Source organism: Nerophis lumbriciformis, linkage group LG11 (genome assembly GCF_033978685.3).
Source record: "Nerophis lumbriciformis linkage group LG11, RoL_Nlum_v2.1, whole genome shotgun sequence".
NCBI classification, from domain to species: domain Eukaryota; kingdom Metazoa; phylum Chordata; class Actinopteri; order Syngnathiformes; family Syngnathidae; genus Nerophis; species Nerophis lumbriciformis.
In genome coordinates, this window is record NC_084558.2 from 43,106,695 (window position 1) to 43,121,244 (window position 14,550).

At 36.3% G+C, this 14,550-nt stretch overlaps 1 protein-coding gene across 3 annotated transcripts in view; it reads right to left on the reverse strand.

Moving 5' to 3' along the window:
• Nucleotides 1-14,550, reverse strand: part of arhgef28a (Rho guanine nucleotide exchange factor (GEF) 28a) — a 156,080-nt gene that overhangs the window by 86,372 nt on the left and 55,158 nt on the right. For 2 of the 3 annotated variants that reach the window (XM_061966514.1, XM_061966515.1), the window contains 3 exons: nt 14,106-14,139; nt 4,010-4,111; nt 3,579-3,702 (listed from right to left, as the gene is read on the reverse strand). In XM_061966514.1, coding sequence (XP_061822498.1) covers nt 3,579-3,702; nt 4,010-4,111; nt 14,106-14,139 — 260 coding nt within the window. The remainder of the gene's footprint in view (nt 1-3,578; nt 3,703-4,009; nt 4,112-14,105; nt 14,140-14,550) is intronic. The other variant, XM_061966516.1, reaches the window with a different exon arrangement.

The following is a 14,550-nucleotide window of genomic DNA, read 5'->3' on the forward strand; positions in this document are numbered from 1 at the left end:
TGTAATTAGATTAAAAATGTAACTAAATATTAAAATAAAAAAATAAATTAAATCAATTAAAAAATTAAATTAGATAAGAATTCAAATAAAACAATTAATACAAATGTTATTACATTAATAATTTAACTAAATTAAATTTGAAATTAAATTTAATTAAAATTGCAATAAAAAATGCAATAAAAAACTTTTTTTTTAATTGTAAATTAAATTAAATTACAAATTAAACTGGGGGTGGCGGTCTTATCTATTTGTGGAGAAAACCGATGGAAATCCCCTTTGGAGGACTTCTACTCTTTGCGCTGGCTTAGATTAAACATTAGAAAAAGGAAAAATGCTTCATTTACTAAGAGAAACACTTTGAATGGCTAAAATCCTCACATTTGGACGAGTGTTCAGTTGGTTCTTTCTTTATTGTTCATGCTGATTATGGCACAGGGGTGGGACCAGACAAGCTCCGCTTCTTCCTACTCCTTTTGGACCGTTGATCACTTGAGAAAAATGTGTGCTAATGAAGTTTTAACATGGTCCGAAAATCAATAAATTAAATATAAAATTCAAATTTAATTAAAAAATGTAACTGAAAATTAAAAATTTAAATCAGATTTAAAATAAAACTAAAAATATATTCAAAAATGTAATTAGATAAGAATTCAAATAAAACATTTAATACAAATTTAATTATATCAAAAATGTAACTAAATTAAATTAAATTAAAAATATAATAAAAAATCCGATAAACATTTTTTTCTAAATTGTAAATTAAATTAAATTACAAATTAAACTGGGGGTGGCGGTCTTATCTATTTGTGGAGAAAACCAATGGAAATCCCCTTTGGAGGACTTCTACTCTTTGCGCTGGCTTAGATTAAACATTAGAAAAAGGAAAAATGCTTCATTTACTAAGAGAAACACTTTGAATGGCTAAAATCCTCACTTTTGGACAACTGTTCAGTTGGTTCTTTCTTTATTGTTCATGCTGATTATGGCACAGGGGTGGGACCAGTCAAGCTCCGCTTCTTCCTACTCCTTTTGGACCGTTGATCACTTGACAAAAATGTGTGCTAATGAAGTTTTAACATGGTCCGAAAATCAATAAATTAAATATAAAATTCAAATTTAATTAAAAAATGTAACTGAAAATTAAAAATTTAAATCAGATTTAAAATGAAACTAAAAATATATATAAAAATGTAATTAGATAAGAATTCAAATAAAACATTTAATACAAATTTAATTATATCAAAAATGTAACTAAATTAAATTAAATTAAAAATATAATATAAAATCCAATAAACATTTTTTTTAAAATTGTGAATTAAATTAAATTACAAATTAAACTGGGGGTGGCGGTCTTATCTATTTGTGGAGAAAACCGATGGAAATCCCCTTTGGAGGACTTCTCCTCTTTGCGCTGGCTTAGATTAAACATTACAAAAAGGGAAAATGCTTCATTTACTAAGAGAAACACTTTGAATGGCTAAAATCCTCACATTTGGACAACTGTTCAGTTGGTTCTTTCTTTATTGTTCATGCTGATTATGGCACAGGGGTGGGACCAGACAAGCTCCGCTTCTTCCTACTCCTTTTAGACCGTTGATCACTTGAGAAAAATGTGTGCTAATGAAGTTTTAACATGGTCCGAAAATCAATAAATTATATATAAAATCAAAATTAAATTAAAAAATGTAATTGAAAATTAATAATTTAAATCAGATTAAAAATGTTACTAAAAATCTTTTTTTAAATGTATCTAGATAAGAATTCAAATAAAACATTTAATACAAATGTAATTATATTAAAAATGTAACTAAATTAAATTAAATTAAAAATGTAATAAAAACGCAATAAAAACATTTTTTTAAATTGTAAATTAAATTAAATTACAAATTAAACTGGGGGTGGCAGTCTTATCTATTTGTGGAGAAAACCGATGGAAATCCTCTTTGGAGGACTTCTACTCTTTGCGCTAACTTAGATTAAACATTAGAAAAAGGAAAAAGGCTTCATTTACTAAGAGAAACACTTTGAATGGCTAAAATCCTCACATTTGGACAACTGTACAGTTGGTTCTGTCTTTATTGTTCATGCTGATTATGGCACAGGGGTGGGACCAGTCAAGCTCCGCTTCTTCCTCCTCTTTTTGGACACTTGAGCAAAATGTGTGCTAATGAAGTTTTAACATGGTCCGAAAATCAGTAAATTAAATTGAACATTTTAATTAAATTAAAAAATTTATTTGAAAATTAAAAATTAAAATCAGATTAAACATTTGACCAATAATCAATACAACATTTTTAATTAGATAAGAATTCAAATTAAAAATGTAGTTAAAATGTAATTAGATTAACAATTTAACTAAATATTAAAATCCATCCCATCCACCCATTTTCTACCGCTTGTCTAAAAAATGTATTAAATCAAACATGTCATAAAAAATTGTATGTATATATATAAATTAAATTAAATTACAAACTAAACTGGGACACTTACGACTACAACTTGACAAAAGTATTGAGCCACTTGGGACTAAAACTTGACAAAAGTATTGGGACACTTACGCCTCCAACTTGACAAAAGTATTGGGACACTTAGGACTAAAACTGGACAAAAGTTTTGGGACACTTACGGCTAAAACTGGACAAAAGTATTGGGACACTTAGGATTAAAACTTGACAAAAGTATTGGGACACTTTGGACTAAAACTTGACATAAGTATTGGGAAACTTCGGACTACCACGGGACAAAAGTATTGGGACACTTAGGACTACAACTGGACAAAAGTATTGGGACACTTGGGACGTAAACTGGACAAATGTATTGGGACACTTGGGACTAACACTTGACAAAAGTATTGGGACACTTAGGACGAAAACTGGACAAAAGTATTGGGACACTTAGGACTAAAACTGGACAAAAGTAGTGGGACACTTCGGACTACCACTAAACAAAAGTATTGGGACACTTAAGACAAAAATTGGACAAAAGTATTGGGACACTTAGGACTACCACTGGACAAAAGTATTGGGACACCTACACTGGACAAAAGTATTGGGACACTTAGGACTACAACTTGACAAAAGTATTGGGAAACTTAGGACTAAAACTGGACACAAGTATTGGGACACTTAGGACTAACACCTGCCAAATATGCGGGCCCGACCAACGCTGCTTGCAGCTTTAATTTATTTTAAATTGCCTTTCAAATGTCTATTCTTGGTGTTGGATTTTATCAAATAAATTTCCCCCCAAAATGCGACTTATACTCCAGTGCGACGTATATATGTTGTTTTCCTTTTTTATTGTGCATTTTCGGCCGGTGCGACTTATACTCCGGAGCGACTTATAGTCCGAAAAATGCGGTGTATGGAAAATGTGTTTTTCTTCTAAAATTTTGTGGGGGCAGCTTATATACCGGAGCGCTCTATAGTCCGGAAAATACGGTAACTGAGGTGTGGCTTCTAATACTGTGGAGACCACTATTGGAGGAGCTCTGCTTCCTGAAATAAAGTGTAACAGAGAGAGAAGCAGGTGGGGGTGACAGAGTCGTCAAAGATCTCAGGTGTCTTGAAAAGCACTACCTTGGTCTTGTTGCGCGTGTTGGACATCCTGCTCTTCAGGAAACTGAAGGTGCGGATGACTTTGTACTTCTCCGACTCTGCTTTGGCCGGCACGTTGCACCGGTCCTGCTCCTCCTCTTCAATCCTGTCAACAACAACAACAACAACAATCGTCAGTGTGCGCCGGTTCAAAACACAACAAAGACTTGCTGGTGTTAGTCGTGTCGGTCTTCACCGCCGGCTGACCTGAGGTGAGGTTAGTCTACTTGGCACTCATGCTGCCACCTCGCAAGAACGCAAGAAAGGTCTTTTGGATGAAATATGTGAATGTTAGTGCTGTGAAAATGAATGAAGTTTAGTACAAATGTTAGCAACACGCCGTCTTTCTTCTTATTGTTCTGCTGAGGGGTTTGGGCAAGCGTGACAGGGGGGAATCAAACAGGAGCACATACTCTTTGAGGAACTCAGACAGGGTGAGATGCTGGAGCGTCTCCACCAGCGCCGTCTCGCCCTCGTCGTCGGCCGACTGGGCTCCGTGGCGGAAACTAAACTCCCTGCGAAGAGCATCACACAACACACACACTTCAAATGCAGCACTTTTCAGCCTGATGGAAGTGCTGTGCGTCGACGGCCACCGGGGGGAGCTGCTGAGGTGTAAAGTGGGAGATGAAAAGAGGACAAAGTAGGAGATCGTCCTGCAGGGATGGGGGAAAATAATAATAATAAAAAAGATGAACTAGAAGAGGCAATTCCTGAAGGAATTGCGTGTGAATGCTGAAGTTGAACTGAAATGCTGACAGAATGTAGTATGAATAGGAATAGTTTGAATGTTGGAATGGTTTGAATGTTGAAGAGCTGACGCTGAACTGAAATGCTAATGGAATGTAGGGTGAATGTAGAAATGGTTTAAATGTTGAAATTGCTCAAACGCTGAAATGGTTTGAATGTTGAAGAGTTAGAATTTCCAGGAAAACCGAAATTTGGTTTGAACTTGGGAAAGTGTTACTTTGAATGTCCAGGATAAGAGCAATGTGTTAATGTTGGAATGGTTTGAATTAGAGATGTCCGATGATGGCTTTTTTGCCGATATTCCGATATTGTCCAACTCTTAATTACCGATTCTGATATCAACCGATACCGATATATACAGTCGTGGAATTAACACATTATTATGCCTAATTTTGTTGTGATGCCCCGCTGGATGCATTAAACAATGTAACAAGGTTTTCCAAAATAAATCAACTCAAGTTATGGCACTGACATATTTATTATTGAAGTCACAAAGTGCATTATTTTTTTAACATGCCTCAAAACAGCAGCTTGGAATTTGGGACATGCTCTCCCTGAGAGAGCAGGAGGAGGTTGAGGTGGGGGGGTATATTGCGGGGGGTGTATATTGTAGCGTCCCGGAAGAGTTAGTGCTGCAAGGGGTTCTGGGTATTTGTTGTGTTGTGTTACGGTGCGGATGTTCTCCCGATATGTGTTTGTCATTCTTGTTTGGTGTGGCTTCACAGTGTGGCGCATATTTGTAACAGTGTTAAAGTTGTTTATACGGCCACCGTCAGTGTGACCTGTATGGCTGTTGACCAAGTATGCGTTGCATTCACTTGTGTGTGTGTGTGTGTGAAAAGCCGTAGATATTATGTGATTGGGCCGGCATGCAAATGCAGTGCCTTTAAGGCACGCCCCCAATATTGTTGTCTAGGTGGAAATCGGGAGAAATTCGGGAGAAGGGTTGCCCCAGGAGAGTGTCGGGAGGGGCATTGAAATTCGGGAGTCTCCAAGTATGACTGGGAGACGCAACTGCTCTGTACTTCTCCCTACGTCCTTGTACCACTCCGTGCAGCGGCGTTTTAAAGAGTCATAAATTTTACTTTTTGAAACCGATACCGATAATTTCCGATATTACATTTTAAAGCATTTTATGCATTTAGAGATGTCCGATATTATCGGACATCTCTAGTTTGAATAGGTTGAAAAATGTGGGAATTGTGCAACTTGGAAAATGTCCCATTCATTTCAATGGGAACTTCCTGGAAATGTGTGAATTTTGGGAAAAGCAATATTTTTTTTAAATGATTAGGAGCATGAATGTCCTGAATGAGCTGAATTGGTTGGTGTTGGAATTGTTTAAATCGGGCAAGAAATATTGAAGTAGTAAATGGTATTAGGGAATTTCGGGAAAAGCAGGATTTTTTTGGAAAACGCTAAAAAATTTGAATGTTGTGAATAAGTTGGTGTTAGAATTTTTCAAATCGGTCGAGAAATGTTAAAATAGTAACATTTTTAATTGAGGAATGGTATTACGGAATTTCGGGAAAAACGGGAATTTTTCCAGTTCAAAAAACAACTTTGTTTTATGTCCTGATTAAGACGAATGATTTGACTGTGGAACGGTTGAAGTGGGTTGAAAAATGTAGAAGGAGTAGTTGCCAGAAAAAAGGGTGAAAATAGGGCTTTGGAAAACCAGGAATTCTGGAAAGTCCTGGAATTTTTTTGAACTTGGAAAAATGGAAATTTGAATTTTCTGGAAGGTGGAATGGTTTGAATTGGTTGAAAAGTGTGGAAATGGTGGAAGTTTGACAAATGGCCAATTCATTTTGAATGGGAAAAATGTCCCGGAAAACCTGGAATTCTGGAAAATCCGGGAATTTTTTAGGCTGAACAGTTTGAAGTTGGAACGATTTGAATCGGGTGAAAAATGTGAAAGGCAGAGTGTGCCAAAATCTGGAGAAGAATGATAATAATAAGTTGAATAATAAATAGATGAATTTTGGTGTAGAAAACAATATGTCTGAATGTTTTTCACACAATAAAGCCAAAAGGAAGCCAGAAAGAAGCAGTTTGTGAAAAAAAGGGCAGAAAGCTGTGTGATTGTGGCAAAAATATGATCAGACGAGTGAGTGGGTTTCACTCTCAACACCATTCCTGAAAGTCAAAAGATAAATACAAATACAAGGAAATAACATTGAACAAAAAAAACAGTTTGTTAGTTTTGAAGGCTTTCTGGTACGCCACTGTAAAGAAAATAGTTTTTTATTCCACCCAAAATGTGTGTTAATTTCCAATATTAGGTTGTTCCCTTCATTATCCTGAGTGTTTTGTACCATGTCCAGTCTCATGTTGATAGTATCAAACACTTAAAAACGGTCGATCTGAAGTACACATATTATATATACAAAACGTAAATCTATCTGCGATTATCCCAATTACCGTAAATCCGGACTAAAAGCTGCTACTTTTTTCCAACGCTTTCAATTGTGCGGCTTGTAAAACGCTAATTTCCTGATTTTTCTTTGCTGACGGCCGTAGTGATAATAGTTTTCATTAGAGATGTCCGATAAATGCGTTAAAATGTAATATCGGAAATTATCGGTATCGTTTTTTTTAATTATCGGTATCGTTTTTTTTATTTTTTATTAAATCAACATAAAAACACAAGGTACACTTACAATTAGTACACCAACCCCAAAAAACCTCCCTCCCCCATTTACACTCATTCACACAAAAGGGTTGTTTCTTTCTGTTATTAATATTCTGGTTCCTACATTATATATCAATATATATCAATACAGTCTGCAAGGGATACAGTCCGTAAGCACACATGATTGTGCGTGCTGCTGGTCCACTAATAGTACTAACCTTTAACAGTTAATTTTACTCATTTTCATTAATTACTAGTTTCTATGTAACTGTTTTTATATTGTTTTACTTTCTTTTTTTATTCAAGAAAATGTTTTTAATTAATTTATCTTATTTTATCAAAAAATTTTTAAAAGTACCTTATCTTCACCATACCTGGTTGTCCAAATTAGGCATAATAATGAGTTAATTCCACGACTCCATATATCGGTATCGGTTGATATCGGTATCGGTAATTAAAGAGTTGGACAATATCGGAATATCGGATATCGGCAAAAAGCCATTATCGGACATCCCCAGTTTTCATTAAACATATGCAAATACATTGAAACGGTCTGTTACTGTTTGTATTATGGCGCCATCTTTTTTAACGAGTTTTCCCACTACTGGGCGAATGGCTACAGTGTTTCCTGCTGTTTAAAGCTTTGAACCGGAAGTAGAAGTGCCGTTTCGTTTTCCAATCGTCCACAGCATTTCCACTCGTATGGATACCTCATTCATCACTCCAAGCAGATTATTGTATTCTGTTTTTATTTACGATTTACACAACGTGCCAATTTCACTGGTTTTGGGTTTTGTACGTTTTACAATATAACTAAAACAATTCTTACTTACTAGCCGGAGTGTTTTCATGCATATTTGTACGTGCTATCGTGATGTAATGAAGCGAGCGTCGTTGGCTTTAGCTAATATGCTAACACATTTACGAGTGTGTTCGTACCATGAATTGATTAACGTGGACGCCGACTTAAACAAGTTGAAAAACGTATTGGGGTGTTACCATTTAGTGGTCAATTGTACGGAATATGTACTGTACTGTGCAATCTACTAATAAAAGTTTCAATCAATCAATCAAAGTATTATTAACTTACAATGGCATTATTTTTGTATTGTTTTATCCAGCCATCCATTTTCTACCGCTTATTCCCTTTGGGGTCGCGGGGGGCGCTAGAGCCTATCTCAGCTACAATCGGGCGGAATGCGGGGTACACCCTGGACAAGTCGCCACCTCATCGCAGGGCTTGTATTGTTTTAGATTCACAAAATTATTATTAAGAGTATTGCGTCTGTTTAGCTGATTGGAGAGCTAGGTTCCGCAGCTAGTGGGTCCATGACGATGACTTCTGTTTTGTTTGATCAGCCGTTTTACTGCCGTGTTACAGACAACGTTTGGAAACAGTTATGGTATGTAAATAAACAATTACAAAATATTTATATGTAAATAACTAATTTTACAACATACATATCTGCAGCTTATAGTCAAATGTGGCTAATATATGGGAAATATCTATTTGTTGTAAAATGTTGTGCTCTATAGTCCAGAAAATACAGTAATTATGAGTTGGCGACAGACAAAATATTTAATTTGTTTGACAGCCCTAATTTAAAGTCTTTGTAAGCTCTCCACACACACTTATAACCACTTCCCATATACTCTTGCACCATTTCATACACTACGGGTACTCAAATCTCAATGAGCAGGACACTTCGCCCACATTGCCCACTCAGTCCCCCACGTAGGGCGATACTTCACCGACCAAGGTGTTGAACCGAAACCAGCCAGTTACGGCCCACTGCCCCTCAAGAGAATGGGTTAAAATGTCGCTGTACTAGTGACAATGATTAAATGAGTTCACCCACCAACAACCCTTCACAATGTTGAAAAAAGGATTTAAGAGGAAAGCTGCCAAAACCTCCAAAAAATGTAGCAGTCATCAAAAAAAAAGTGGTGCTCTTTGGAATAGGTCACACAAAAAAAGAACATTGCAAAAAACCAAAACATTCTCTTATCCTGTTGAGTCCATTTATTATTTACGGCATTATTAATGGACCTGACTCAGCACTGACGTGTTTCAGCCATCCGGCCTTCGTCAGGGGTCAAACAGATTTCAAAATAGGGCTGGGCAATATGGCTAAAAACTCTGTTGATATCGATAATTATTCATACTTTTTCATGACCTTTCAAAAATAAGAACCAAGAGAAAAATATATGAAATGTAAACGTTTTTATTAGGGCCCGCATGGCCCATTGTAAAAGGACTCCCAAAGGGAGTCCTTTTGCAATGACAAAAGTATTGGGACACTTAGGACTAAAACTTGACAAAAGTATTGGGACACTTAGGACTAAAACTTGACAAAAGTATTGGGACACTTAGGACTACCACTGGACAAAAGTATTGGGACGCTTACACTGGACAAAAGTATTGGTACACTTAGGACTACAACTGGACAAAAGTATTGGGACACTTAGGACTAAAACTGGACAAAAGTTTTGGGACACTTAGGACTAAAACTGGCCAAAAGTATTGGGAAATTTAGGATTAAAACTTGACAAAAGTATTGGGACACTTAGGACTACCACTGGACAAAAGTATTGGGACACCTACAATGGACAAAAGTATTGGGACACTTAGGACTACAACTTGACAAAAGTATTGGGACACTTAGGACTACAACTTGACAAAAGTATTGGGACACTTAGGACTAGCACCTGCCAAATCTGCGGGCCCGACCAACGCTGCTTGCAGCTTTAATTTCAAATGTAACCTTCCGCTGATTATAATCCCCTCAGCTATCAAGACAGAAAGGAAATGTCAACACAAGCATGGAAAACACTCATAATAAACAAAATTGCAAAAACATTGAATATTTAACAATAAACTCTTCAAATAAGATGCAGAAATAAGGAATATGTAAGAAATACTTGTAAGAAAATAGTGCAAAGTGTGAAAATGTAAACACAGAGAAACCTGAGAAGAACTATTTTCTGCAGGTTTAGTTACAGCTGTGCTCTAAAGCAGTGGTCCCCAACCTTTTTTGCACCACGGACCTGTTTAATGTAGACATTATTTTCAGGGACCGGCTTCCCACTTGTGAAAAATACAACTCACTATATCGCTGAATTAGTGGGAGCCCTGGGCTTGTTTCTTTGCAATTAAATGCTGATGGAAATTAGCCTTTGGCTACAATCTGTCACATTTATTTTTGATATGTTCATTAATGTGCATTTTTTCATGTCACAAAGTTATAACAAATGGCAACTTCCTATGAGGAGTTTTATTGTACATCATCGGTGTGTCTAGTGCACAGGTGTCAAACTCAACATTTTATATGACCCGCAAAAGCCTGGAAATAATGTGTCAATAAAATACCTTATTTTCTTTCTTTATTTTCTTATTTTCTTACTAAAGGTATTCATTTTTTTTTTTTAAAGTTTAACAGTGGAAAAAAAAATAGTGTCCAATATTGCAACAAATATTATCGAACTATGTTGGTCAAAATCCAAATAAATAATATCTGCTTTACTTATGGTTTTGAAGCAAGTTATCCATCAAATTGTACACTATAAAAATGATCAATACATTTTACTGTAAAATTTAGGGAGTTTTTTACAGCATATTACTGTAAGGTGAAAAAAGAAAAATACCAATGTTTGTTTTTTTACAGTAAAATTCTGTCGACTGAGCTGTCTTTTTTTAATTTTTAAATCCACTTTTTTATGGTATCACATTTTATTATGGTAAAAAAGCTGTCAGCTGAGTTGCCAAAATAAAATTAAACAGCTGTACTGTATTTTTTATTTACAGTGATATGTTGTAAAAATAATAATAATAAAATACCACCATAAATAATATCTGCTTAACTTGTGGTTTTGAAGCAAGTTATCCATCAAATTGTACACTACCTATATAAAAATGACCAATAAATTTTACTGTAAAATTTAGGGAGTTTTTTTTACAGTATATTACTGTAAATTGAAAAAAGAAAAATACCAATGTTTGTTTTTTTTACAGTAAAATTCTGTCGACTGAGCTGTCTTTTTTTTTTTTTTAAATCCACTTTTTTATGGTATCACATTTTATTATGGTAAAAAAGCTGTCAGCTGAGTTGCCAAAATAAAATTAAACAGCTGTACTGTATTTTTTATTTACAGTGATATGTTGTAAAAATAATAATAATAAAATACCACCATAAATAATATCTGCTTAACTTGTGGTTTTGAAACAAGTTATCCATCAAATTGTACACTACCTATATAAAAATGACCAATAAATTTTACTGTAAAATTTAGGGAGTTTTTTACAGTATATTACTGTAAGTTGAAAAAAGAAAAATACCAATGTTTGTTTTTTTTACAGTAAAATTCTGTCGACTGAGCTGTCTTTTTTTTTTTTTTAAATCCACTTTTTTATGGTATCACATTTTATTATGGTAAAAAAAACTGTCAGCTGAGTTGCCAAAATAAAATTAAACAGCTGTACTATATTTTTTATTTACAGTGATATGTTGTAAAAATAATAATAATAAAAAACCACCATATATTTTACAGTAAAAGTCTGGCAACTAAGCTGCCAGTTCTTTTCTGTAAAAAACAGTAGTCAAATCCACAGATTTCTTACGTTAAAAAAATGTAAAATATTCAAATTCATAGACAAATTCATTAATTACTTACTGTTACAAGCGGACCTCTATTGGCAGCCATGACTGCGGTGTGGCCCTCAATGAAAACAAGTTTGACACCCCTGGTCTAGTGGGACAGGCCAAAGTTAAGTTGAAGAACATGCAGTCCTTTATAAATTATTTTATGTTTCTCTGCGGCCCGGTAGCAAATGCTTCACGGACCGGTACCGGTCTGCAGACCAGTGGTTGGGCACCACTGCTCTAAATGGTGAGCGCGGCTAAGGTGTTGCGATATTACCGGTATTGCATCATTTACAGACCACATTGGTTTGACTACGGTCCCTTTTAAAATCTCCCCAAAAACCCGCCATACTCTCCAGGTGGCTTTTCCCGTTTTATACACACTTTTTTCATTTTTACTTTCTCTTCTCACTCCATGCAAAGAATCAATTGCCAGACAACTACAGACAACAGAGAGCGAGTGCCTTTGTTCATGCAACCAACCTTGCTTGGCAACTTCCGCTTTCTTCCGAAGAAGAAGAAAAAAAAACGATTGAACATTTTATCGAACGCATTTTTTTTATTGATATCAATTAAGTGTCTGTCGCGCTATATACTTGTGGAGGGAGATGTTGCCAGCGCTGCCTGCAGGAGCAAAGGTCACCGCCTCTGTCCGTGGTGCTGAGGACAGAGCACCATCAGACGGGGGCGTGGCAGCGCTGACGGCGAGACACAGCTGGCAGGTGATTAGATTCATACTTGCTTTGCCAACCCTCCCGGATTTTCCGGGAGACTCCCAAAATTCAGCGCCTCTCCCGAAAACCTCCCGGGACAAATTTTCTCCCGAAAATCTCACGAAATTCAGGCGGAGCTGGAGGCCACGCCCCCTCCACCTCCATGCGGACCTGAGTCCGCTTTCCCACAATATAAACAGCGTGCCTGCCCAATGACGTTTTAACTGTAGAATGATCGAGGGCGAGTTCTTGGCTTCTTATGTGGGTTTATTGTTAGGCAGTTTCATTAACGTCCTCCCAGCGCGGCAACAACACACAACAACAGCGGTCACGTTTTCGTCTACCGTAAAGCAGTTCGTCTGCCGTAAACAGCAATGTTGTGAGACTCTTAAACAGGACAATACTGCCATCTACTGTACATGCATATGTGACAATAACATCTACGGCTTTTAGAGAGTGCAGTGCACAACTGCGCACACAACAAGGAGACGAAGCAGAATGCATCATCAGAGAGGGTGTTCAGCATGGTTAGAAAAATAGTGACAGAGAATAGAACAAGGATGGACAATTCAACCCTTAACTCAACAATGAGTAGATGAGTGTTATGTGTGTGTATATGTGTAAATAAATGAACACTGAAATTCAAGTATTTCTCTTATATATATATATATATATATATATATATATATATAAAATAAATATATTATATATATATATATAGCTAGAATTCACTGAAAGTCAAGTATTTCATATATATATATATATATATATATATATATATATATATATATATATATATATATATATATATATATATATAGCTAGAATTCACTGAAAGTCAAGTATTTCTTATATATATATATATATATGAAATACTTGACTTGGTGAATTCTAGCTGTAAATATACTCCTCCCCTCTTAACCACGCCCTGGCCCCAACCACGCCCCCCACACCTCCCGAAATCGGAGGTCTCAAGGTTGGCAAGTATGATTAGATTTCACAGGTGGTACGTGGTAATCTAATCATCTGTTGTCTTTGACAGTAAGCGGCCGGGAGCAGGAGGAGAGAGAGGATAGCACGTTCTGCTGGAGAAAGAGTTGGACTCAAATAAATGCACATTAAAAACGTTGTTAAAACTGCACGCCTGGCTCTTGTGCCGTGTCTACAGTGGAGTTGCGAGGAGACAACTTCCACAATACTGATATGGTTTTATCGCCCAGTCCTATTTCAAAGTGTAACATGTGAGCTTTAAACTCACTATGTGTTTCATGGAAATTGGTTTGTAGGTTTTTTAAAAAAATAATTTAACATCAAACTGACCAACAGAGAAATTGACACAAGTTTTTTTTTTTTAAATGCATATGTGCTTGGCAAAGGTATAAAAAATCCTCAAACTAAAGAGAAACATTTTTTTTTTAATGAATTTTTTTTTGGAAGAAAAAGGGCATAATAAAATCTTTTTAAAAAACGGGTTAAAAGCGAGGCTTCCGTCACGGCGGGACATTCCTCACTCATCACATTTCGGTTTTGCGCCCTTGAGGCCGTCGCTCATATCTGAGAGCAAAAGTGCAGTAGCTCAGGGTCACACTGATACTGTAAGTGTGCGTACACCTCCATAGTGTGTGTGTGTGTGCGTGTAGGGAGGGGGGGTTATAACACCAGTGAACACCAAAAGGAAAGCTGCCAAGCAACATGGTTGCCGTGGTTACGGACAGGCGTCACCCAGGCTGTTAGAATGGAAGATAACGCAAGCAATCAACTTAAAATGTACCTTTTCTCATGCGGCTGCTCTGAGGCTTTTTGCTCTGCGGACACAAAAAATGAAGATTTAGTGTTAACATTTCTTCTTAAACGTCATTCATCACACACATGTTGCAGGTTTGGGTGTGCGGGCCAAGGCTGAAGCGCAGTCAGCGGTCATGACGGTCATGTCCGGCTAGCTTTGTTACGACAATCCACATGCCGCCACACATGCAAACACACACATCAATATTGTTACAGTACAGACACCTTGTTGCACTTGAAGCCCATATACTGTACACAAAGTCGGCCACAAAATTAGGTACATGTACACAACCTAAGGCCCTGCATCCAAAGATGTTTCACTTTCACAACAATGCTGCTATATTGATACCCTTATAATTTACTGCAAGGCAAGATAAAAAGGTGCCTATTTAAAAAAAATATGAATTTAAATAATATATCAATAAATACTG